The sequence below is a fragment of the Petaurus breviceps genome, unplaced genomic scaffold (assembly GCF_028583685.1).
Source record: "Petaurus breviceps papuanus isolate PSGF00001 unplaced genomic scaffold, PetGlider_PUasm1.0 151, whole genome shotgun sequence".
NCBI lineage: Eukaryota > Metazoa > Chordata > Mammalia > Diprotodontia > Petauridae > Petaurus > Petaurus breviceps.
This window is the reverse complement of record NW_027185712.1, coordinates 17,131,530-17,158,954: the sequence shown is the minus strand read 5'-3', so window position 1 is coordinate 17,158,954 and position 27,425 is coordinate 17,131,530. Positions and strand designations below refer to the sequence as shown.

General features: G+C 38.9%; 1 protein-coding gene across 3 annotated transcripts in view; it reads right to left on the bottom strand.

Moving 5' to 3' along the window:
- PLEKHG4B (pleckstrin homology and RhoGEF domain containing G4B) overlaps positions 1-27,425 on the bottom strand; it is a 210,556-nt gene that overhangs the window by 28,349 nt on the left and 154,782 nt on the right. For all 3 annotated transcript variants that reach the window (XM_069075981.1, XM_069075982.1, XM_069075984.1), the window contains exons 9-15: positions 25,665-25,763; positions 21,496-21,638; positions 20,594-20,732; positions 19,109-19,225; positions 16,519-16,683; positions 13,305-14,182; positions 5,917-6,169 (exon numbers count right to left, since the gene is read on the bottom strand). In XM_069075981.1, the coding sequence (XP_068932082.1) occupies positions 5,917-6,169; positions 13,305-14,182; positions 16,519-16,683; positions 19,109-19,225; positions 20,594-20,732; positions 21,496-21,638; positions 25,665-25,763 (1,794 nt within the window). The remainder of the gene's footprint in view (positions 1-5,916; positions 6,170-13,304; positions 14,183-16,518; positions 16,684-19,108; positions 19,226-20,593; positions 20,733-21,495; positions 21,639-25,664; positions 25,764-27,425) is intronic.

Sequence of the window (27,425 nt, the reverse complement as noted above, 5' to 3'; positions counted from 1 at the left end):
ACCACCAGTATAGAAATCCATTAGGACCCCTTAAGAGGAGGGAGGGGGAATTGAGCGGGTTGAAAGTCAGTGTGATTTCATAAGGATACTCGTTACTCGGAGGGTGCATGTGGAAGAGTCTGTGGATACAGGGCAGGGTCAGTCATGGTGGTCACTAGGCCTCCTGGCTTTCCTGGTTTCCTTCAAGACTCAATTTAAATGCAATTTTCCATATGATGCCTTTTTAGTATCCATTCCACCCCACCTCCTTCACCCAGACAGACCCTAGCCCCATTTTCCAACCCGTGCCTCATCACTGCCTTTTCTCTGAGATTGCTTTGATTATATACTATTTACACGGCATATGTCCTCTTAAAATATTTATATGTGCAGCTTTTTTTTCATATTTTCCCCATTAGATTATAAATGTTTTGAGGATAGGGACTGCTTCGGTCTTTGTTTGTATCTCCAGGACTTAACACAGCGCCTTGAATACAGTGAGTTATAGAAACGCTTGTTGACGGTCTCCCTGGTGGATTCCTGGGAGAGGACAGAGGACCCTATATTTCTGTGCTCGTTTCACATAAGGGCCACGGAAGAAATGTGAGCTCTAGACAGAAGCAGGGGAGAAGCCTTCTTGGGAAAAATCTCTTCTTTCTGTTCACTCCAAGCACTGCGGTATGTGGACCACTGTGCTAGAGACTGGAATGAACATCAAGTCTTGACAAAATAATCTTTGCTGTAGGAAGGGACTACGACCTGTACAAAAATTATCATATTCTTAAGGGCAAGGATTCTTCTTTCTTTTCTCTCTTTCTTTCTCTCTCTTTCTTTCTCTCTTTCTTTCTTTCTTTCTTTCTTTCTTTCTTTCTTTCTTTCTTTCTTTCTTTCTTTCTTTTTCTTTCCTTCTTTCTTTCCTTCCTTCCTTCCTTCCTTCCTTCACTTTCCTTTCTTCTTTCCTTTCCTTCCTTCCTTTCCTTTCTTTCTTTCATCTTTTTTTTCTAGCCCTTACCACATGGCTAATGTTTAATAAATGCCTTTGCAGTCATTCATTTATCCATTCATATACTTATATATGTATATATTGTCCCTCCTAATGGAATGTAAACTCATCGAAGATAGGGATGTTTTCATTTTTGTCTTTGTGTCTCTAGCACCTAGGACAGTGTCTGGCCCACAGTTAATGCTTAATAGATGTTTGTTGATTGATTGATTAATTAACAGTCCTATGTGAGCCCTGAAACCTAAACACTTTTCAACTCTAATGGTGTTATGGAACAAAACTCTGTGGAGAACAAAGGGGATATTGGGCTTCCTTAAGTTTGCCAGACTGCCCAGGAACACACACCCAAAGGTCCAGCTACCAAAGGTGCCCAGGATAGGATTAAGAATGGTGACAAATGTAATGACATTTGTAGAAGAGAGGTTCAGAGAACCATGGAAGAGGAACAGAATGACCCTTGAGAGATTATGATGTTTTATCTAAGAGGAAGTGTGAGGTGGAGAAGCCAGGGCTTTGGTCTAACAGTGGTGATGGGTCGAAGATGTTAGGGGGAAGGATAGCTGGATACAAATCAAAAATCACTTTTTAGTGGCCCATAGAGGAGTTCCAGAAAGAAAAGTATCACCCATGTTTGTCTTATTAATCCAAATTGATACTAATAGCAGTAATAGATGATTCTGGCCCACTTGTCCAATACAAGCCTTACAGATACCAAGGCTCCTTAAGAGTCTACCCAATATGGCAAACTTTTAATAAACTTTGCTTTTCTTTGGTTGAGAGAAGACTTGAGTTTAATTCATTTGCTAGGACCCAGTGTGTTGGTATTTTGGGGTCTCGAGCACTCCTAACCCTAAACCTCATCATTTTATGGTGAACTTCTTCATTTTTATGGTTCATTTATTTAGTCCTTTGGGGCTGCTAGGTGATGCCATGGTGCATAGAGTGTTGGGCCTGGAGATAGGAAGACTCATGTTCCTGAGTTCAAATCTGGCCTCATATACTTACTAGCTGTGTGACCCTGGGCAAGTCACTTAACCCTGTTTGTCTCACTTTCCCCATCTGTAAAATTAACTGGAGAAGGAACTGGCACTGCTGTATCTCAGTGAGAAAAAAACCCAAACCAACCCAAACCACCAAATGGGGTCATGAAGAGTCAGACACAATTGAAAAGTGACTGGACAACAGCTATAATAACATTCCGTTCTTAAAGGTTTGCAAAGCACTTTTCAGAGATTATTATCTCATTTGATTTTCAAAATAATCTTATGAAGTAGATGCTATTATTATCCCCATTTTACTGATTAGGAAACTAGGACAAACAGATATTAAGGGCTTTGCCCAAGAACACACAGGGTCTGAGGCAGGACTCGAACTCAGGCTTCCTGCTTCCAAGTCCAACAGTCTACCCACTGCTTCACCAGAGGTCCCTTGGGAATGGAAGAACTGGGAAATGGAAACTATTCTGCCAAAACACATAAGTTGCATTTTTATGAATGGGAGAGGGAAGTACTAGCTGATAATCATGGAGGTGGGTGATTAGTATTTTTGGGACTTTGGGGAGGTCTTGTTGAGGGAGAGAACAATGAGACCAAGGGGTGGACTTCTCCTAAACCACATACAGACAGTCCTAAAATGAGAAGAACTTAAACCTCTGCCCCAAACCACCCTCATTTAAACACCCTTCTATATTCACTTAGGTGTGAATTCTTACTTAATTCTAAACATGGTTACTACATGGCAAGGGCTTGATAAAAACATTAGGAAAGGAAACTGTTTTAGGAAAGACTTTCCACCCATTTATTTCCCTCTAACCTTCATGGAGGCCTGGGAGACTATGCTCAAGTCTCCTACTTCATCATCTCTAGCTACCTTAGAGACAGTGCCAACACAGTGTGTTGTGATGGATAATAGAGAGCTGGCATTGGCACCAGGAATGACTTCGGTTCAAATTCCACTTCAGAAATTCACTAGCTGGGTTTCCATGGGCAAGTTGCCTAACTAGTCTGAGACTCAGTTTCCTCATCTATAAAATGGCTGAATAATAGCACCTCTATCACATGGATTCTCAAAAGAGAGAACATGTATAATGGGCTTCACAAATCCAAAAGTGTGATATAAATATAAGCTATTCTGAACAGAGGCAAACTCTGAAGGGGAATCTCCAGAGTCCAGGAACCACAGTAGTCATGATCAACATTAGAAGGTTTCTAGAGGTGCCCTGTAACAATGTCATATCTCTAGCAGAAACACCTACTGAATAGGGTGCTTGGGGCCCCTTCTCTTCCACCTGTAGGAAAGAGGGAATAAAGAAAAGCGACTGGAGGGCTAGAGAAAAGAGACATGTTAAAATGCAAAAATAAAAAGGAAGAAAAAAACAAATAAGCAAAAGTGGATTTATTTTTTTTAAGTATAGGCACTGGATCTGTGATTTCACTGGTATGAGGCCCATCCTGGTAAGAAAAATTCCTCCTAAAATGTAAGTTGGAGGGGCGGCTAGGTGGCACAGTGAATAGAGCACCAGCCCTGGAGTCAGGAGGACCTGAGTTCAAATCCGAATTCAGACACTTAACACAAAAACTAGCCGTGTGACCTTGGGCAAGTCACTTAACCCCAATTGCCCTCCCCAAAAGCAAAAAAACAAAAACAAACAAAAAATGTAAGTTGGAACCTTTTTTTCAGCTTAACATCTTTGAGAGTCACCTAGGTCACACAGTTCCTAAGTGCCTGAAATCAGATTTGAATTCAGGACTTCTTGACCCTAGCCCTAGCACTACATTCACTGGGCCACCTAATTGCTCCTGCACTGCTAATTGAGAGAATGTTTTCAGAAGTCATGATTTAGTACTGTTGTGGCCTAGAAGTAAAATTTTTTAAAATAGCAAGATGTTAACATCTGAAGCAGCATTTGTTTATAAGGCTCGTGTGATGACTGGGGTGGGGAAGGGAGAAGAGGAGATATTAAATTTTGGTTTCCTTATGAAAGCTTACATTTTGACATTGCATGCATTTAGTGCCGGACAATCCAGAAGCTTTTCTTATATTGGTAATGTTACCCGGGCCACCTGCTGTACTTGATTTACTAATGGGATTGTGTTGTTCTCCTCCTGCTTGGCAGACCCTGGCTTCGAACATACTGCTTAGGAACTGACAAAAAAGACATCTAGTAATTTTCCCTTTTACTTTCTTTGGCTCTTAGCATTCTCATTAAGCTTTTGCCAGGGGGTGGAGGGCAGTCAGGGGATGGCCATCTCTCAAAGTCTGTTTTGACATTCCCAAGCTCAGCATGATTTTGGCATAGCTCCTTGAGTGCTTTCTTTATGGTTCTGCTGTTCAAAGAGTAAAGAAACAATAGTTTCAAGCAGCACATGCAGTTATTCTCCTACATCTAAGCAGAGCGGGTGCCCGAATCCCAAAGCAGGGCTCTAGCCATCACTCATGGTGGCCTTACTCTCTGACTCCTACAAACTTCAAAAAATGGCTGCCAGTTTTCTTTGGCAATCACTGGTAGGGAACTGAAAGGAGGTGTATAGTTCTCAACACATTCAGTGTTGAGAACTATACAGTTATGTTGTTGAGAACACAACAGTCTGTCCACCATCACTCGACATATTAAAGAGGAGCATTAATAAGCATACGCTCATTAATCTTCTTATTATCCTCTACATGAACAGGGAAGTTGAGTGTACCCACTTGTCTCTACTCACTCTTACCCAGATAACCATTAGTGAGAGCAGGAAATTGCTTTAGAACTTAGGGATGAAGTGGATGAGTTGTGGGGGTGAATTGGGGAGGATAGGAATAGGAAATATGAATTTATTAAACTCTTAACATGAACATTCTGATGTAAGGACAAAAGAAATAAAAAAAATTTCTAGTGGTCCTAGGACAGAAAACAAATCATGTTTCCAATTTGAAGGATCATGGATAGGGTGATAGATTCAGAGCTGGAAGGGACCCCAAAGGCCAAGAAGCCATCTAGTCCAATCTTCTGTTTAGTGATGAGAAAACAGAGATCTGGGGAGATTAATTGACTTGCCCAGAAGGTGAACTGAATTTCTCTACCACTACCCTGAACTCTTCAAGTCTTTAGCTACCATATTCAAGTGCAGAGACCATAGAGTACAATTTTGGATTGCAATTGTACTCTATGTACTCAATAAATGTGCTAGCCCACAAATGAATATCTGTAAAAGCATTTGGAAAACCACAATGTCCTATACAAATCTACAGTATTCCTCTTCTTATTTTCATGGACAGGCATTAGGAGGCCAGCAGCAAGAAAATCCAAGAGAATGCTTACCTACTTCATCCCTCAGACATTGAGTTTGGGGACTTTACGACCAGAGAACCTTTGCCTGAATGTTGTGAGATGAACTGTACAATTGATTTTATTTATATAGAGTCAGTATATTTTTTTCCATCCCATGTGTATGAAATTCCATCCCTTGTGTGAAATGCTAATTCTCCAATGATGAGGGAAAGCATTGTGGAATATTATTTCCTTCCATTGGCACCCTCCCCTCCTTCTTGATTTTAGGATGACCAGACTAAATAATACTTTAGCTTTCCCCAAAGAGTGTGGAGCCAGATCCTGAACAAGCCTTTTGGAAGAACAAGAAATTAGCTTCAGTGCCAGAATTTTTGTTTCATGAATATTCTTAGAGCTTGCCTCCTGTATCCATTTCCTAACTTTATATCCCAAGCAACTGAAAAATTCAAATTCATTGCTGTGGGCATACATTCACTGTCCAGGAGAAATTTTTAAAACTGAGAACAACGCACAGGGCATTCATTAATTAGCTAGAGACCATTTTCTCAATGAAACCCAGAACAGGTAAGGAATATAGCAATTCCCTTGATAGTCCTAACAACTGGATAGCTGTAGATACCTGGAATCTTGGGAGGATCAACCCTTCCTCAGAAGGGGAACTTACATGTCTCAGAAAACAGTGGCTGACAGGCAAGGGGCAGTCTCTGCAGTGCTCCAGCTCTTTGAGAAAATACTGACAGTGGAAATCATAGAGCTTCTCCAGGTTCCCAAAGATTATGTTGCGCTTCCCTCGCAAGTCCTGGGGGAGGTCCATTCTTTCCATTTCTGGAAAATAGTTGTCGATGATATATCCTAAGGATCTAACATATTCCCTTTCAGTGGTGATCATTTCATCCATTATATGCTGCACTTTATTGCTGGAAGACACAGAACAGCTGTTTTGAACACGGACAGGTCATGACAATGTCTACTCAGCACTCAAACATGGCGAGAGGCGCTTGGCTGTAGTCACAGCGGCTTTGCTTTGGGTTTTATAAAAGAAATTTTATTTAATGGTATACATGTAATACATAGGAACAAAAGCAGTCTTAAAGAACCCTAGAGGTTTTTTTTTTTTTTAAAGAAAGCAATTATTGAACAGAAGTGAGGAGGTAAGCTAGCTTGGAAATAGATCGGTCACATGATTAAGAAGGATAATCTTTCCATTCAGTTCTTCCAGTTTTTAAAGAATGAATAATTCTAAGCACTAAAATATTCATAGTCTTAGTAGATGGTCGAATACCTTGGTTTCCTTTCCTTCCTTCAAGATAACCTCAGAGTAGAGCCAGGACAGGGTTTGTGGATATTCTAAGCAAGGATGAAATTATCATGACATCTCTACCTCTCCCCCGACTTGAGGAATTCAATTCCTCTATGATACTCAAAGTAAATCATCACAACATAAATCCCCATCTCCCACAGATAATGGAGTTTTCTGGCATTAAAAATATGTGCATTTATAAAAAAAGCATTTCTCGGTACATTCCTCATGCTATACCCTTAGCTGCATGCTAACTACCTTACCTTCTCTAGTACTTGGAATTGCTTTTTTCAGGTAGGGAAATAAGAAATGCTTAAAAAAAGGTGAAAAAGCCTTATTTGGATTTGGAAAGATATTTTTGTGGCAGGAAAGTTTTCCATATTACTTATAAATGGCAACATTATTCTTTCCTTACCCAAGTGTAAAGAACCTGTAGGAAACAAAGAGGACAATGTATAATATGGTTGAATTCCCTAGGAGCTCCATGCATCACTGAATTTTAGATGTGGAAGGGATTAAAGAGACCACCTATCCCAAACTATGCTGGGAACAGGATCCTGTCTAGATGATATGCCTGACAACTTGTCACTCAGTCTTCGAATAAAGACCTCAGTGAAGGGAAAACTTACTGCCTGGCAAGGTAGCCCAATTTTACTTTTGGATGCTCTGATGATCTTGAAGCTTTTGAAGCCTAAACTTGCCTCTTTGCTGTTTCCATCCACCCCTTCCAGTTCTGCTCTCTGAGGTAAAAAAGGAAAAGTCACGAATATCCTTAGAGTTTGTCAGCCCTTCAAACATGTTGAGATAGCTACCATGTCTCCCTTTAAGTCTTTTTTTATGTTAAACCTCATAGGTTCCTCCAGCCAGTCCTCTTAAGGCATAAACTTGAGGTTTCCCTGTCCCTGTCACCCTCCTCTACCCTCTCCTTGGTTTATCAATGCCCTACCTAAAACATGGCACCCAAACTCCAGATGCGGTCTAAAGAGCAGATAGGAGACTTATCACCTCATTTTTCCTGGCTCTTATGTGCTTCAGTGTAACCTAAGATTACAGCAGTTGTGCTGCCTTCCAAGTCACACTTTTGACTTTTATTGCACTTACGATCCATTAAGACTCCCCAATAGTTTTAGGGTGATCTGCTCCTTAGCCATATTTTCCTCCCCTTCTTTTTGTTTAGTTGATCTTTAAAATCCAAATGTAAGATTTTACCCTTATTCCTATTACATTTCATGTTATTAGATTTAACTCAATTTTCTAACCTGTCAAAGTGTATTTGAATCCTAACACTTGTCTTCCAACATGTCAATCATCCCATCTTCACATTGGATATGCACAATACCTATTCCAGTATCCAAACCATTAATAAAAACGTTGCATGTATTTTGAGCCAAAGTGTTCATTTCAGAAATAGATCCAATTTTTGAAGTCTTAAACACACAAGTAGATAAAAATGAAATGAAGTAGATTGGAGAAAACTGGCTTCTGATTCATAAGCTAACTACCCAAACACAAAATGCTCTGAAAAATCTCTTTTGTCTTATAGTCGAAACCTCAATCAAATTAAAAATTAAGAAGATAAACTGTGGATGGAAGGCAATGGCTTCAAAATAAAATGAACTCCAAAGACACAGGAAAAGGTATGGTTGAGATGAGAGGTCAGGAAATAGTCAAGAAGCATTCAAGACACCCATGTCAAGGAGAAGGACCTATGAAACTATCAAGAATATACCTATCCTGGCCAGGATAAATATCTATAGGAAACTGTCCCTGAAATAATCCATCCTAAAAAGGGACTGGGAGATAACTCACTACAAAGATAAGTGTATTTCCTATCAGGAAGGACTGCCTTAAAATGCGATCAGTGTAAAATGGGCTATGTCATTAGAAATTATGACACATTTTGAAAGGCTGCTAAAATGAAGAAATGGAATATTTTAATCCTAAACAGAAAAAAGTTCATAGTTGTTATAGAGTGGATAAAAAGGAAAGATAGAGTGTAAGAATTTGTTATGGTGTCTCCAGAGTGAGAAAAGTGGGAGCCTGAGCAGCTAAAATGAATATCTCTTCTTTGTGTTTCAAGGTGTAACTGTCTCCCCTCACTCCCATCCCAACACTACCTAAGACCATCCAAGTGTGTTGTAATAAAAGGATGCTGAATTTGTAGCCCAAGTACTTAAGTTATGATCCCACCTCTGTCTTCCATTTGCTACCCAATGTAACAAGCAAATCACTAAAACCCTTTATGCCTCAATTTCCTCATCTGTAAAATAAGAAGGCTGGACTCTGTGGCCTATGAGATCTCTTTCAACTCTGAATCCATGAACGCGTGACTTGTAAGGACTCTTCTAATTCTAAATCCGTGATCCTGTTTGTTGTGTTTCTGTATTCAGGAAATCATCTGATTTTTATTTCATTTCCCAAGTAGGTATGCTTACTGGTAAGAGACAATGTTGTCCAATTATAGTTCTCAAAATTGAACACATTGACTTTCTGGTTTATAAATCCATCTTGTATGAGTTTGATTAGTATGGCTCATTTCACCAGACCCCTGCATGAATTGATAAAGTGGGTCTTCAAACTATAAAACTCAGCATGAAATCCTGGAACACACAAAGAAGGCATACTAATTAAGAGGCCAACTCTATGGGATATGAGATTCAGTGTTCTGGTTGTGTAGAGAAATCAGTGTGATTACTTTAAAATTATGCCCCCAATGGATTTAGCTCTTGTGCCTCCTGGCTTAAATCAGCATTTGACCATACTTTCAAGAGAAGACCTGAATAAAGACAATAACCAGGTACAAAAAAAGTGACAGCTTTTTTTTTTAAGCAATTGGGGGTTAAGTAACTTGCTCAAGGTTACACGGCCAGTTATTTCTGGGTGTGGTGCTAAATATCTGAGCCTGGATTTGATCCCCAGGTTATCCCGACACTGGAGCTGATGCTCTTACTTGTTGAGCCACCTGGCCGCCCCTGAGCAATTGGGGTTAAGTAACTTGCTCAAGGTTACACGGCCAGGTAACATAATGTTTCTGTTTCTGGGTGGGTGCTAAGTGTCTGAGCCCGGATTCGATCCCCAGGTCATCCCGACACTGGAGCTGGTGCTCTTACTCGCTGTGCTACCTGGCCACCCCGTGACAGCTTTTTTCATAGCCATGTGCAATCCTTTAACAAACAAACAAACAAACAAACAAAGCACTAATCTTGGCCCTTTTCTAGAATACTGTTAAAATAAAAGCCTTCTGAAATCCTCCGTAGTACCTGCAATAATTCAGCAGGGGAGTAAGATGGTAAGAAGTAGGGGGCATAGATTGCTATCATTTATAAAATGTGACAAAATAAGTATCAACTGACCAAAGACAGAAATGATACCCACAATAAGAAATTCTGATGATATTTGATTTATAGCATAGCTGTATAGCTGGTTTGGTTTGTCCACTCAATTGGACAGTGGCATTTTTAAAAAATAATATGCATTGTTTAAACAGATTCAGATGTGACAGAACATTAACAGCACCACTGGGCTATGAGGAGATGGCCAGGCCAGCTGAAACACTTATCTGGCAGGTATTTGTGATACTAAATTAACTTTATCCAGCAGACCAACAAAGAAGGAAACTGCTGTGTTAGCAGTGAGGATTTCCTCTGCTGAACAAGATTTAGGTTTTATGGTCAGTTTTAGAAGTACCGTGCCACTACTACTACTGGGGCAGGGGGAGGGAAGCAAGCCCTTGGATGGAATTACTGATTTTTGTTCTTAAATTAAAACAGGTTGCTGTGGGAGTAGTGAGAGAGAAGAGGAAGGAGACTGGAATACTAAGAATGAGCTCCTTTCTCTGTCTTTTGTTTGTTACAATTCAATCCTAATTTTATCTAGATTGCTAAAACAGTAATTTTTTTTTCTTAAGGGGGCAGTGGTCTGATGATTTATTTTAATTTGTTTTAATGTTTTGTTGATGCCTTTTGTTTTTTCCATAACATTTAGTCTTGGTGATTCAGCTCAAAATAATAATTTAATTAGATGAGGGAATAAAAACCAGGAATGAAGGGGAGGGAGTATGTAATGATTGCATTCCTGACCATTCCTGAGTTTGTCTCCCCTGAGTTCCACTGTAAATAATTCCTAATTTTAGAAATTTTGAATTACCATAAAGATGTTAATGAAGCACTAAAATGAAATAAGGAATGCCTTGCTTAAACAAGTCTATCATCAGCATCCGGGTGCCAGGCTTGTTAGAATAAGTTATTGTAAGGGAGACTTGAGCAAAGTTTCTTCTTTTTTAAAAAACACAGGACTTTTGGATAAAAACACTTTAATTGAGACTCACATACCAGTATGTGAAAACAATTTTTCTAACTTTTTCTTTTTGATTCTTGAGATGAAAAGTGTTCCCCTAACTCTGATTTTGGGGAAGGACTGAATTTGTTCTAAATATGGGTGTTTCCTGACAAGTGTAATTTCCTTTCACAATTCCAATTGCAGTCCATATATTTCTACTCAATGCAAAGTTCCTGAACCTATCCCTCCAAATATGTGCTTTGAATAAAGCAAAACAAAAAAAGACAACGTTTCTTTGAAGTAGTCTATTTATTCCCTATAGGGCAAATTCATGTCAGAAATAATGTCTTCTTCAAAGACAGATTAATTCAGCGATGGACCTGAATAAAGGATGGTAACCTAATATACTTAGTCCACATACAGAGCTCATGGCCATGGCACCTTAAGCTCAAGCTTTCCCTCTCTGCCTCCATTCTCTAAAAAGCTAAGTGCAGTTAACTCATTGATTCAGGGGCTAATTATCAAATTCATGATGAACCAGGTTTTTGGATTCTCCCATTTGCCCACCTTATATTGGCCTCTCAGCAATTTCATTATTTCTTGGAACCTCCAGTAAAGAACAGGAGAGGAGAAATGAAGATAAAAAAACTAGTGTGGTTACTTGCTCACACAGAATTTTTGGTGTATGTGCACATGAAGGGGTGTGTGTGTGTGTGTGTGTGTGTGTGTATGTTTCTTTTGTAGGGGAAGAAGAGAAGACACCAAGAATTGACTAGAATGGAGTTTTAGGGTTATCTGTGGATACTGATTATCCACAGATAACTCAGAATAGATTAGAGGTCACCAAGGCTGTAAGACAGCCTGGGAAATAATTATATTTATATTAAAAACCTCACAGAGAAAGTCATTTTGAATCTTATTTGCTTTTATGTTCTATGTAAAGGTAGACATTTACTACGGCAGGATAAATAAAGAAGGATGAGGACTGAAGAAAGACTATTAGATAGGACAGTTAAGAGACCACTGATAACCTTGGAGAGGACAATTTTGGTTGAATGATGAAGCCGGAAGCTGGAATGCAAAGAGGGTTATGAGAGTGAGAGGATACAGAAGCAGCAAATGTACATAGCTTTTTCAATAAGTATGGGTAAGTAGAGGGGGAGGGATGAAGGATGACAGCTGGCATTAGGATTCAGTCAGGCTTTTCAAAAAGAGTAGGTAGCCTTGGCATGTTTGTAAATAGCAGAGAAGAAACCAGCAGTTATGGAGGGATCAAAGATTAGAAAGAATGGGGATGATGATGGGACAATACATACAACACTTTCTTCATAAGGTTGTTAGGGGGGGAAACAGTGTCTGGCAGATGGCTGATGCTCACTAACGGCTCAGTGTGTTGAACTGAAAGTACTTGGCATACTTTAACTCACTATTAATCATCCTCACAAAATTACCTTGAATTAATTTTTCATATTCTTCTATGTTTAAATTTCTTCCCCTGCAGACTATAAGCTCCCTGAGGTCAAGGACTCTTGCATTTTTGCCTGCTCCCATGTGCCTAGTATGGTGCGTAGTAAGTACTTAATAAATACTTGTGACCAAGTTATTATCTTAAAAAAATCGTAGGTGTGGCATGTGGTGTGTGTGTGGTTGTTTTGTGTTTTGCCATTTAGATGTCCTAAAATGTTAGCCTACTGCTATAATTATTGCTCTGACCTCATCATTCTCTTTTTGGATTAAGGCACCACTTTAAGCACTAATGAAAAATACCTTCGTTTGGAACTTAAAACCAACAAAACCCCAAACCACATTCAAACTGCTGATAAAGAGGTTCAGACAAGAAAACACTATGATGTAAAAAGCTGAAATTAAGTTGAATATGGAGTTACAGTCTAAATTTCTTAGCCGCTGATGAATTATCTTTTATCCTTATTTTCAATAAGTCAGTTTCTTTACAAACATCTTAAAATTTGACAAATCACAATTTACTCGTTCAAGAGACAAGGTAGAACAGAGAAATTGCACAAAAAATTCTTACCTCTTGGCACTTAAAAGCAAAAAAAAAAAGTTTGTTTTTTTAAAAATGTAATTCACTTTCAAATCATGGTGTTGGTTTGCTTACTGTGTTTTCTCCATCTGGACCAGAAAAATGAGTCTGGTCCAATGTCTGTACAATTACTAGCTTGATAATCAATCAGTGCCAGTATCTGTGGATCTCTGCACCACAAGGGAAAAAGGAAACATGGAGGAAATATTTTCACTGATCTCCATCTTAAAAAATCAGGAAAATATTTCTGAACATACTCAGTTGATTCAAACCAAACTCACGTACTTTTTAGCCTGACCAGGATGTTTTGGGGTCCTGGAAGTAAGCATCTCAGTTTCTACTTGGAAAAGTATGGATACATTTACAGTTTGGGTGTGTCTAAAATCCTCTCCTCCCTAGATTCAGAGGATTAGAGGTGGCTGTTTCTCACCTTCCTACTCTCTTTCTTTCCTCCTCAGTATGATGAATCCTGGAAGGGGATGACAAGCTTCGGTTCCTACTGACCAGAGGGCTCTTAACATTTGGCCTTTGCCCATGTTTTTTCTCAGTGGCCACGCTGCTGGCCACCTCCAGTCCTTTTATATAAACACCAGTGTATCCATGCCGGTGCAGCTCACTGGGACTGCTGTCGAGCTGAGGAAGTTCAAAGCTTTGTGTCTTCTTCATGATTTTTTTGAAGGGGTGTTTCCTGTGGCGCGTGGTTGGGGACTGAATAGGTTCAGAGTAGCAAGTAGAGATGTTGTCCATATCCTCCAAGAGAGGGCCAGTCCTGGGGAGCCCCCCCAACAGTGGAGTAAGGCTCGGTGAGGGTGACGTGCTTAGAGGAGAAAACATACCTGAACTTGGCCCCTCTGGCTCTGCAAGAGCCTGTATCCCAGAGAAGCTGGCTCGCTGGGGGAGCAGCAGTCTATTATCTTCCCAGAGGCTACTGTCAAGGTTAGTAAGGCCAGAAGACTGACCATGTTTCCGCAGACCTTCAATGACAAACTCATGTTCCACTTTTGGACTAGCCTCCAGAGGTCCACGGCTGAAAGACTGCCTGCCAGAACCCCGGAGGGCTTCAGAGAGGACCTCTTCTAAACGATGCTTGGTCTGCTGACACTTCAGCCACAAAATATTCCACTGCTTCTGTTCCTTCTTGCTGCCAAGGCCCAGCACCATCTCATTCACTTTGTGGAAGTTCTCAGCAGATACTTTGGTAGCTTCTTGGTGGTAGCTTTTTAAATACTCTATCACTGATGGAGAATAATTAATCTCCAGAGAGAGATGTTCAAGGTACTCATTGCAATGAAGCATCCATCCATTTGCCTGTATCACCAGAAAAGAAGGTATGGATTAATCAGAGCTTCTATAAATTCCACGCAAGTAAGAAATGTCCTTATCTTCTGAGATGTTTCAAAGTAAAGTGGGCCAATAAGACAATACTATTTCTGTGCATTGCTGAGTTCATAAGGCAGGCAAACGAGGAACTTGTATAATGCAAAAAGTATAAACAGTCTCACCATCTAATTCCCAGCAATAACTTCCATATAAGAGGAAAGTCCTCAGTGAACTGGTCTTTGCTGTGGCATAGCCCATAGAGAACTTACTATCTCATCTCCTGTTGGCCAACAGTTCCTGATAGTGGAGAGCACTGATCAGAGAACGTGAAAATAAGGGAATGGTTTCAGAACCATAGAACTTTACAGCTGAAAGGGATTTTAGTGGTCATCTAATCATCTAAGCCAAACCCCTCATTATGTAAACGAGAAAACAAAGACCAAGAAAGGTTAAGTGACTTGCTTATGGCTGTGGTTTGGTATCAGAGCCAGGGCTGGAACTTGACTCATAAGCCAGGACTTTCTTACTCCTCCTCACTGTTTCTATCACTTAAAGGGAATCTCTTTTTGAGACAAAGTTTGGCATTAGCAGCCCAGGGAGGAGAAGAATGATAAATGAGTTGGCAACTGTATATTGTCTATCCAAGGGATTTGGGGCAATAAATGAAATTGTAGGACTTCAATCATTAACAGAAAGAAAAAGATTTGTTTATTCAGGACAAGTTGGCATAAAGTTCAATATGCTTCCTAAAGTTAACAACATGGAACCAAAAAGAAATCATTTCTACCTATGGTTAAATTACTATCTCTTTTAAGTTAGGAGACTGTTTATATTTTAACTCTACATCAATACTTAAATACTTTTGTAAAAGTCTTGCTGATGTGGGTAAACTCTCCTTGGGTATCAGTCACAATCCATCTATGCCTTCTCAATTTGAATGGTTTTTGTCCATATTCTTTCACAATCCTCCATAGAGACATCTACCCAACATGCCAGATGTCTTCAGTCATAGATTCCCAAAGTGAGAGATATTGCTCCCTGGGGGCACTAGAATGATCCAGGGGAGTGGTATTTTTTTTGGAAATGATGCAAATTTCAAATAAACTATTAAAGGTTTAAAGAAAGTAGATTTCCAGGGGGTGCGGTGTAATTTTTTTTGAAAAGTGGGTGGTAGGCCACATAAGTTTGGCAACCTCTGCGTCTTTTAACATGAGGTTTACAAAAGAGATTTAAAAAAAAGAAAAATGACTTATATATACAAAAATATTTATGATAGCTCTTTTCTGGGGGTAAAGAACTGGAAATTGTGAGGATGTCCATCAACTGGGGAATGGCTGAACAAATTGTGGTATGTGATTATGATGGAATACTTTGCACTATAGGAAATGATGAGTCAGACACTGTCAGAGAAACCTGGAAAGACTTGCACGAGCTGATGCAAAGTGAAATGTACTATGTACAAAGAAACAGTAATGTAGAATGATCAGCTGTGAATGGCTTAGCTATTCCCAGCAATACAATGATCCAAGATAGCTCTGAAGGACTTATGATGAAAAATGCTATCCAGCCCCAGACAAAGTGATAGTGTCTGTATGAAGATTGAAGTGTACTCTTTTTTTTTGAACTTTAATTTTCTTGAGGATATTTTTGTCTTTTTTTTCCACAAGAAGACTATTATGGAAGTGTTTTGCACGACTAAACATGTATAACCTATATCAAATTGCTTGCCTCTCAAGGTGGGGCGGCAGCGGGGAGAGAGGAAGAGAGAGAATTTGGAACTCAACATTTTAAAAATGAATGTTAAAAATTATTTTTACACATGAATGGGGAAAAATAAAAAACTAAGTTTAAAAAAATACTGATGATGTTTAGTTCCTTCAGCAACATGCAAACTTAGTAACTGAACAAAGACAGCATATTTAGATGACACAATCAAATTAGTATTTATAGATGGTTTCAAACTAGTGGAAACAGAGGGAGACTGCATAGAACTGAGGATAATTTTGTTGTTTTTTTTTTCTTTCTTTCTTACATGAATTGCTGTGACCAAACAATTCATTACACATTGATCAAGATACTGGTGCCATGCCTCTCCATTGTCAGCTAGGTCCAAATGGGGTTGTACATGAAGCTTTTCTAACTTTGTACAGCCAGTCAGAACTTGGGCTCTGTGGACATAACTTTCAAGAGTGTAGGATTAGAACCTTATGAGGACGAGACTAAAGTAGGACTTTGGAAGGAGCTATATTTTATCAAGTTAAAAAAATATACTGCCCAAAAGAGTCATTTTTGTCACATTTTCCAGGAGCTACTGATTCTCTTACCGTCTCATAAAATTCATAGAGATTGGCCATCTTCTCCAGCTCCCCTTTCCTTCTCTCTGTTTGACTGATGATGTCATTCAGGTATCTTTTGAAGTTCTGAATTTTTTCTTCCATGTTTGGTGAGTTATTATCTTTCACCAATTGTAGTCCTTTCCTACAATATTGCTGCAGCATCAAGAACAAAACATCAGCTAAAGTCAAACAGTGGAATTTATTACTTTTGTTCTCAATAGGCTAAACAAAAAAAAAATTTTTGTGACCTAAGACGCCACAATGCATTTCCTCCAACTCCGTCTTGGACAGATCCTACTTTCCTCCAAGATAAGCAATTACTTCTTGCTAAATCTAATATCCTCTTTTTAGTGCTTGTTTATCTCTTGACTTCTTGGAAGCTCTTAAAACTGTCAAAAAAAAAAAAACACCCACCCACTCCTTCTGGATACACTGGCTTCTATGACTATACATTCTACTGATATTCTTCCTGTCTCTCTAACCTCTTCTTTCAATCTCCTTCCCTGGATCCTCTTTATCTTTCTAGTTCTGTAATGTGGGGTATGTTTCCCTAAGGTTCTTTCCTTAGTCTTCTTCTCTTCCCAGGAAATTTTATTTATTCTCATCACATCTTTAACTATTTCATTTATAGAACTGACTTCTACATCTATATCTCCAGCCCTATCTTTTCTCTTGGACTTTATCGCCACATTCCCCACCACCTAATGGATCTTTCCAACAGAATGCATCACTCTGACTTTTGAAATCTTGGTGTTTGACTCCCCCCCCCCCCCGGCCCCCCCCACTTTCATTTGTGTGGCCAAGCCCATAAATTTTCCCTGTACAATGCCTTTATATTTGTTTCCTTCCTTTCCTACCACCACTTTCCTTTTGCCTCCATTACCAGCTTTTTAAAAGAACAAAATGAAATAGGACCTGTGATTTCATTAGTGTAGAGAAACCCTTTATTAATTGGTAGAGACTTCCTTGATCAATTCAGATTGGCACCCTCTCCATAAACTGTAATCTTCAAGAGTCGCCATGGGTGCTGGGAGTTTAAGTGAACTGTCCAAGGTCACACAGGCAGTGTGCTTCAAAGGCAGGACTTGAAGCTAGATCATCCTTGATGTTGAAGACAGCTTTCTATCCCCTCCAACAGAATCAGTGTCTACTAATGAAGTAGAGAAGCAATGTTGTAGAGCAGAAAAAATGCTATATCTGTCACTGCACACATAGAATTCAAATCTCAGCTCTGCATCTAACTTTTTGTGCTAACTTGGGAAGTTTAATCTCTGTGAACCTCAGTTTCCTGAACTATGAAATGAAGGGGCTGGATTATAGGAACTCTGCGATTCCTTCCAGCTCAAAATTCTCCAAAAGTGATCAGAATTGCAACATAAAAAAAATAACCTTTTTCAATAGCTTCCTAACCATCTTATTAAGAATCAAATATCAGCTAATGCCAAATCTTGGAATTTATTACTTTAATCCTCAATGGGATGAATGAGAGGTGGCTAGGTGGCGCGGTGAATCTGAGCACTGGCCCTGGAGTCAGGAGGACCTGGGTTTGGATCCAGCCTCAGACATTTAACACAAAAACTAGCTGTGTGACCTTAGGCAAGTCACTTAACCCCAATTGCCCTTCCAAAAATAGCAAAAAAAAAAAAAGGATGAATGAACAGAATTCTTGTGGCCCAAGACACTACAGTATGTTTTCCCCAACTCTTGTTTTGTGATCCTCTACTATTTATTCCAAAGGTAAACAATGACTACTTGTCAAATCCAGTGGCTCCTCTTTTAATCCTCATCTTCCTTGATTTTTCTCATCCATTCAATCTATACAAAACACTATTGTTAGAAATTGGTCTTTCTTGCTATTCCTTACACATATCTCCAGTCTCCCTGCCTTTGCTCAGGTGGCCCTTATGCCTGAAACATACTTTTTCTTCACTTCTACCTGATTCCCTTCAAAGCTTAGCTCAAACCCACCTCTAGGAAAGAGGCCTTTTGTGATCCCACCTCTCCCACCCCCAGCTTATAGTGGCTCCCCCAAGTGACCTTGTATTTATTTCAGACATATTTCGCATATATATATGTGGATGCCTGTTCTTTGAAGGCAGGGAATGTTTTATTGATATCTCTGTAATAGGGTCTAGTACTTAGTAGGCATTTAGTCAATATTGATTACTTAATTGAATCAGAGAGATACTGTTTATGGTGATTTGTGGTCATACCTCTGATGTCTATTTTTATTTCCTTGTCTATAAGAAATAGAATAGCTTTGTGCCTGAGGCACTTAGTTACTATAATATAAAATAGGTAAAATCTGATGAATATAAACTGATACCACTTAAACATCCTTATACCATTTTATCCACATATAGATCTAACAGATATTGTGGTACTAATAATAGAGATAAGTGCATTCCTGTCTTCCAGGAAAAATCAAGATTGAATTACTTCTTAGAGGTACAAAGCAAATTTAGATTTCTACTTAAAGACCTACATGGGGATATCAGAATATAACAGAAGGATGATAATGGTAGAAAAGAGCACTTGTGAAAACCACAGTGGGAATGACCCGTTCCATAACACCTACCATCACCATGTCACCAAATACTCGAAATTCTTCTTGCTTTTTCTTCACATTCTCCAGAGAAAGCAGCTCCAAAGGGCCAAGATATTTTTCTCGCTCATTTTCAAACCATAGTTTAATCTAAGCAGGGAAAGAAGATTAAAACAATTTTTTAAGTGCATGTAGGACCTCGGCCCAAACAGCATAGCAGGGCATGATAAAATCAGGCCTAGTTTATACCATGGAAGAGGTCATGTATCATGGAACTTCAGAAGAATCTAATAATCTCACATGGGGGCATCAGTTCTTCTCCCTTAGGAAATAGAACTACTTGTTTTGTAGTGGAATCAGATCATCATTTATAGGCAAATAGGGATTTTTAATTTCTGTTAATTAAGTCTTGATTAGATAGGCAGCAATCAAAACCAAATTGTATGAAGAATTAGACCCGTTCATTTAAGAAATGAATATCATATGTTTTCTAACAGGGTCAACAGAAAAACAAAAGTTATTGAATAAACAAAAAATGCACTAATGAGCTCATGTTCTTCATTTTGATTGATACAAGTGCTCAAAGAAATTGTCTTTGGCTCAAATTTACAAGTTCCGTTGCTTAGGAGTAAGCAGGAGTAACATATTAAGTGGATTCAAAACTTTCAGATTTGGAATGTGTGGATGTAATGAGAAGAAGTGTGGATAGAAATTTGGGTTCAAGTCTTGTGTCTGACACTTACTAAATGTATCACCACTGGCAAGTCACTTAACATCTTAGTACCCTCAGGTATTTCCTAAGAATTTAAGCTGCCAAGCAGGTGCCTTTACCTGTGTTAGTAGAGGGTGTTTCCTCATTGGAAGTTACCTATACTGAGGAAATCATAAATCTAGTCCAAAATGACAAGAGAGGTTATACATGCCACAGGAAGGTTTATTAAGTTTCTTATAACCTTTACTGTTCTCTGTGACAGGTAGAGCTGAACTTCCTTTAAAAGGGAGGACAAACCGCCAGACTGTCCTGAGTTTAACACACTCAGCCATGTTATCTTCCCCTCCATCTGGTACTTATGATACATCTGCAAATAGAATCTAAAGTTGTGTTTTTTTTTTAAATGTTAGAAGCAGTCCTTTTGGATCAACATTACTCAGACTATTATGAGAAATAGCAAGGTAATTTTTCCAAGCTTTAGAAAATGGCTGCCTCAAGAAGGCTTACCAGATGCTCAGAGACAATGGTATTATGGAAAACAAAGGATTAAGGGAACTTTGTAGCTATATTAGATCTCTATGAAAAGGGATAATCTCAGGAGTAATTTCCTTGGTGTTCAAGGCTAGACATCTGGGGGCAACAAATCGGCCGAAATAAAATGTTTTAAAAATGAATATTAGTTTATCAACTATTCTTTAATTTTTTTTCTTTCAAATTATAGTTGTTCAACAAGGATGCAGATGGCTAGATTGAAAGCCAGAGGCTTGGATGCTTCTTATTTGTTCTGTCTCAAAAAGAGTACTGACCTGGTTACACCCCTCCTCAAGCTTTCTTAACTCCTGCAGGTTCTCCAGCTGCTGAAGGCACTTATTGGATGAGAGGACTAGCCTATGGACCTCTTCATCTACTTGATTATATAGTCTGGTTATAGCTTCCATAGCATCTCTGACGAAGAGAAGACAATAGTAGTCAATGCATAACACTATTCAGCAGACAGGTCTGTCACAAAGAGAAACAGCTTCTTTGAATGTTTCTGGGAAGAGTGCTGGAATATGCCAGTGCAATGATGACTCAGAATAATACAAGTCCTAAATTTTGTAAACTAAGTCATGCTTGAAAACCAGTACATGATGCCTTCACACAAAGCCATGGCCAAACAATGAGCCTTTCACTCTCATGTATATGTGCATGTGTATGAAGGAAAATCACCCATCCTGAAATTCAGTCTCTTTGGAGGAGAAACAAAGACTCTCGAGCAGCATGGTGCAAAGCTGAATTCCATGTCTAATTGAAATGGCAAAAGGAATTTAGGTAGGCGGAATGGAGTTTCCCAAGATGAAATCAAGTTAGAATATTGGATAACAAAGGAGAATTCATTCATGATCAAACAGGGCTTCTGACTCTATGGAAAATATGATGAGTTTTCATTTTTCTTCCACTTGAGTATTTCAATAAAATTAGCCTGTTTTTATTTTCGAAAGACAGATGCAGATGACGACTGGCCCTGCCAATTCGTGGGGATTATGGCTTCAAGGGGAGGAAAGGTTTGGGTTGCATCTATCACAACTGCTCTTTTTGGGACACCGATTTCTAACAGCCACATGTGCCTCAGTGCGTGCGTGATGAGTACTGTTCTTGAAAATCCTCATTCTTGATTAAAGAGACATTTTGGCTACCACCCAATGTTCCTTTGGAAGCATCCACTTACCTATAATCTTCAGTTACACAGAAGTCTTCTTTCCGGAGCCTGGCCAGGACTGTGCCACCTTCTAAGCGGAGAGTTACCAGAAGGACATCTTCCAGAACAAGCTTCATCATCGTCTTATGTTTGTTGATTAGTTCCACCACCTCCTATGGAGAAGGAAAAAAATACCTATTTTTTGAAAGCTTACATAATGTACTGGTGGATAGTGCTTTGAAGTACGAACCAATATTTAAGACTCAGGTGCTTCCTGTCTAAGAAACTGAGTGACAAAAACCATGCCCCAGCAACTATCACATGGAAGGAGACTAACCCCTCTTAATTCCAGCGCCTTCCCTCTATTAACCATTTCCTGTTTATCCCATATTTGGATGTATTTGTTTGAATGTTGTCTCCCCTATTAGATTGTAAACTCCTTGAGGGAAGGATCATATTTCATCTCTTTCTGTATCATCAGCACTTAGCACAGTGCCTCAGATGTTGCAAATGCTTAATAAATGTTTATTGATTGATTGATTTTAGTTTTAGCAGAGACAGCGCAGGTTAAGAAATCCCAGGTATCACTCTACAGGAAGAAATGGCTTGGAATTGAGGCCTATGAATAATAAAGGGGGTAGATGAATGTTAAGTTCACAAATGAAAATAAAAATGTAAAAGTCCTTATGGATCTTGAAAAGAAAAAAAACAAAGAACAGAATAGAGGGAATTGTCGATTGGCTAATCAAGCTACTGATTAGTAATACTTAATTTCTGACCTCCATATCTTTTGTTGTCTCTGTTCACTCTGTGTTTTCTCATAGCATTTTTTTGGTAATGACAACATCTATGCTTTTATTTCTATAATTAATTCATTACTAGTCATTGAGATCATTGCTTTTAGAACTGGAACTGACCTCAAAAAAAGCGCAAAGCATCTGGTTCATCTTTCTGTATTTACTGATGGTGCAACTAAAGCCCACAGAGTTTAAATTAATATATTGTTTCTGATAGTATAAAAAGGAGAGGCAGAGTGGAAGAGTGAATAGAGGGCCACCTCTGAAACCAGAAGACTCAAGATTCTAGTCCTGCCTCTGACTCAAAAAGGCTGTGAGACCTTGGGCAAAAACTCAACCTTTAAGAACAAGGCAACTAAGTCTAAAAGTTGCAAAGAAGGTCCCTACCTACATTGGCAGAAGTAGTTTCTCTATATTAATGAAACCATAGGTCTAGTCCCTATTACTATGTCTAATATCATAAAAAGAAAAGTTCTAATCCCTATGCAACAATAATAAAATCGGGGTTTTAAAAAATCTGAACCTGTGATTTCTTTTGTGTATAAGGAGCTCCCAGTGAGAAGACTCCTTTTACTAATGCATACTAGCAATAAGAGAGTAATCTTAACATATTTGAACTTAAAATTTCCCTTTATACAAATTTTCTTTCTACAAAATTATGTAGATATTTTTTAAAAAGAAAAAAATAATATATTAATCCCTTCTGGTTCTGTCCCTGATATTGGACTTGACAATTAATTGTTTTACACCTCATCTGGAAAAAGAATAAATAATCCTTTTAAGAAGGCAGGACAAAACTTATGTATGGATAAAATAATGAATAATTTGGCAATATATGTTTAATAATATATAATTTAATAATATATCATTGTAATAATATATATTAATAATATATATCTAAAGTTCAAAAACTTTGTAAAGAACCTATTATCTTGTTTGATTCTCACAACAAATCTGGAAGGTAAGTGCTATTATTATCATCACATTTTACAAATGGGGGAACTGAGGCAGAGAATGTACCCAGGGTCACACAGCCAGTAAGTGTGTGAGGAAGGATGTGAACTCAGATCTTCCTTGCTCCAAGTCCAATGTTCTTTCCATTATGCCTCCCCTACTGCTCCCCCTCAAAAAAGATATGAAAGTGCTATAAGAAACACAATTTTATACAATTGAAAGCTAATAATGAAATCACAAAAATATCAAACTACTATGCATATAGATTCATATTTCATTTTCGTCTTTTTATAGGGTTGACAATGTAAGCTCAGTTATTGACTTAGGGCAGAGGAGTGGCCACGGGAAGTCTCCTTTTCTCTTTTCTTCTCCTTCCCCTTTCCTTTGCCTTCAGCTTTTAGCAGGGGCTGAGCCCTCCTTGCCCTCTTCTCACTTTATTACAGACTCTTCCAATGCTGGCACTGCTCTTATCAACCCTTGTTCCATGACCTTACTTATCAGAATTCCAGGGCCCAGTGCCTAAGATAGCTTGAGTACAGATTTCCACTGAAAAGAGGTGAATCTTCATTTAATCCATTGTTTGTAGTCCCATTTTTAGCCTACATTTGTGAGACTTCATCTTTTCTTTCAGTATCAAAGGGAAGGGAAAAAAGGAAGAAGACCTTTTTTATCCTCTTCTTTGTTAATAAGATTTTTTTGGGCAAAAAATCACAAGAAACCCTTATGAAACTTTCCATGAGATTAACTTTTCCTCAGAGAGAAACCCTGTTCAGAAGTGATAGGTGGTAGTGGTAAGGAGAGGCAGGCAGAACAAATCCTGTGGGTTTAGGAGAAAGAGGTGAGTGGAGCTCTGCCCACTGTCTCCCCAAGTCCTTCATTCTCTCTCAACTCCACTGCTGCTTCCAATACCCTCCATCCTTACCTTGCTGGACATAGAATCAGAGAACTTTAGAGTTAGAAGGGCTCAACTAGTTCAATCCCTTCCCCCATTTTACAGACAAAGAAACTAAAGTCTAGAAAAGTGACTTATCCAAGGTCATCTATCTATTTTCTGAATACAGCCAGGATTGACTAGAACTAGGTTTTCTGACTCCAATCCAATGTGTTTTTCTAGTCCACAGGGCTGCATTAATTACTAGGCAGTTTTTTTACTACACAATTACTACACAATTATGTAGGCAGTCCCTACATAAAAAGGTGCCATGTTGGGCATTGTTTGAGGACCATCCTCCAACCTGTTCCATTTTTCAAAATCCTCTGCTCGCCTTTCCCTGGTCCCTCCCACATATGGAACTTGCTCTACTGGCATCTCCTAGTTAGTAGCTTATATGATCTCATGCCAAGTGACTAATCATTTACAAGGAAATCAAAAACTTTTCATTAAGAAAAAATGTGATCCCCTTTGGGGGAGGCATTCAAGTGATTTTATTAAAAAATTCATTTTATATGAAACCTCCCTGGAATACATCTGCAGTAAAAGTCAGGCTCCTTTATAGCATGAGACATAAACCACTCTATACACTGCCATTCAGTTGTTTTCGATTGCCCCTGACTCTTTGTGACCCTATTTGAAATTTTCTTGGCAAAGACTGGAGTGATTTGCCATTTTCTTTTCAGCTCATTTTATAGATGAAGAAGCTGAGGCAAAAAGGGCATAGTGATTTGCTCAGCCACACAGCTAGTAAGTGTCTGAGGTCAGATTTGAACTCAGGAAGATGAGACTTCCTGATGCCAGGCCTATCTGTCCACTGTGCCACCTAGCTGCCCAATATATACATAAGTACAAGAGTAAAGGAAAAGGCAAGATGATAATTGGATTTAGTTTCAGATTACTCAATTTTTCTTGTGATCCATATTTTGCTAGGAAATATTGGTGAATTTGTAAATGGGAAAATTACCTATATTTATAATGTATATGGGATTTTATAAATGGAGAAAGCCCTACTACAGTTACATTCAAAACTGTCCAGACTCATGTGTAAGAAGCCCTGATCAGTGCTTTGGAGTTGGGGGAGTATGTATTCTTATCAGAAAACAGGTAAGGAGGGAAAGTTCCTGGTCTCATCATAAGTGATATGATAAGGGAGGACAATATGGGTTCTATCTCCCAAGAAAGATGTGTTTCCTTGACACATCTTCAAAAATAGAGCCTTCTTTTTGGGAAGGTTTACTTTCATGGGGGCAGTGAGTGGGAAGAGGTAGACTAAGTGGCAGAAACAGATGCAGTAAGTTTCTTGCAGAAATTGTTCCACCATTTGAGACATTCACAAATCAAACCAATGTTGAAGACAATTGCCACAGGTTAGCAAGGGAACTAAAGGCTGAACATCCTGTTTCTGGTTTCAAAGCTATCCCGTTACCCAAGAGCCTCTATTTTAATGAACATGTCTCTTTGCTTTTAGAACCAAAAGCTTATCATCTTTCTAAATAAAATAAACAACCACTTACTTGCACTGTACTTAGAGTCCTGTTTGTGTTCAGGGAACAGACAGAATTCTGTAGAAAAGTAATGGCTTCTTTGCAGTTTGTAGCAAATGGTTCCAGTTTCTGCCATGTTTTGTGAGGAGGAAGAGATGGAAAGTAAGAGATGAGATTTCAAATGAATAGTCTGGGCTTTGTTCATAAGGTTAAAGTGTCATTATCAGTTCAAATCAAATCAATTTGACAAATACTAAATATCGACTGTCTGCAAGAACATTTGTACTTAGCACTGGGAGAGATACAAAGACACAGTGATGGAGTATAGCTAATATGTCATCACGACCTACTTTATGGAGTTTATAAGATAAGAAAGAGATAGGTTACATATTTTTTTCCTTTTTCAAGTGGACATACGATTTTTTCATTGTAGGATGTTCCTGATAGGGAACTTCCCCTACTACTATAGATTAGTATGCTCCCACCAACTTGCAGTTTTAGTTACCTGAGTTACTGAGAGGTTAAGTGATGGTGTAATGGGAACGCAAATTTGGAAGATCTTCCCTGCCCCTAGGCTAAAATGCACCTGAAGCCTGGGGAGGGAGGCTTGTTTTTCAGTAGATACTTCTTGTTTGGCCAGTGAGTCAATAAGGTTATTACATTCTCTGAGCCAGGAGAAGGCTACATAAGCCCTGATGTGTAGCTTTGTTTTGGGACTCACTTTGAGAAGTGTTCTGTGATTTGATCTGAATTCTGGTAAGCCATTGTTGAGAGTACCCTGGCTTTGAAAAACCCAGATGTTGATTGGGTATGGATGTAATGGCTGGACAGTTTGGAAAGCTGTCTACTTGATCTGTTTCTGTCTTGATAATTCTGCCTGTATACTTTGAAGTTCGGGGTGCTGACCTTTTTCCCCTGAACAAGGTAAACGATACATGTCTGACTGATTAAAATAAGCTTGTTAACCCATTTTGAGTTGCTTTCCTTTATCAAAGCAGATCCAAGAACCTGTATTAGCAGCAAACCCTGAGGACGCTTGGGGTGCTTGCTGCTACAGATGGCCAGGGACACACAGCTAGTATGTCAGAGGTAGGGCTTGAACCAAGCTTTCTTGACTCCAAGGCCATTTCTACATCACACAAAATCACAAAATCTCAGGACTCCAGAGACAATCTAAGCTAAATTTGATGAAGAGTTCCCTCCACATCATCTCCAAGTGTTCATTCAGCTTATGGTCAATAAACCCTATGATTGGTAACTCAGTCTCTCCCAAGGTAGTCCATTCCTTCTCTGAATATTATTGGGAAGATTTTCTTTATGTCATTTCTTTATCTCTCTCTCTGTGACTTTTATTCATTGGTCTTGGTCTTGCCCTCTGGAAACAAACAGAACCATCAAATCCCTGTTCCTAGTTGTTGTTTGTTATTCAGTCATGTCTGATTCTTCATGACCCTCTGGACCAGAGCACATCAGGCTCTCTTCTGACCTGAGGGGCTCATCTTCCAATGTCATAGCTTTTATCATTTAAATACTGTCCATGGGATTTTCTTGGCAGAAATACAGGAGTGGTTTGCCATTTTCTTCTCCAGTAGATTGCCTTTTGTTAGAACTCTCCACCATGACCTGTCAGTCTTGGGTAACCCTGCATGGCATAGCTCAGAGTTTAATTGAGCTACATAAGCCCCTCTGCCACAATAAAGCATCTATCTTTCTATGTGACTTTCCTGTAAATACTATAAGGTTGCAATCATGTTGACTGTCCCCCATCCTCTCAGTGATAGATGCGTAATT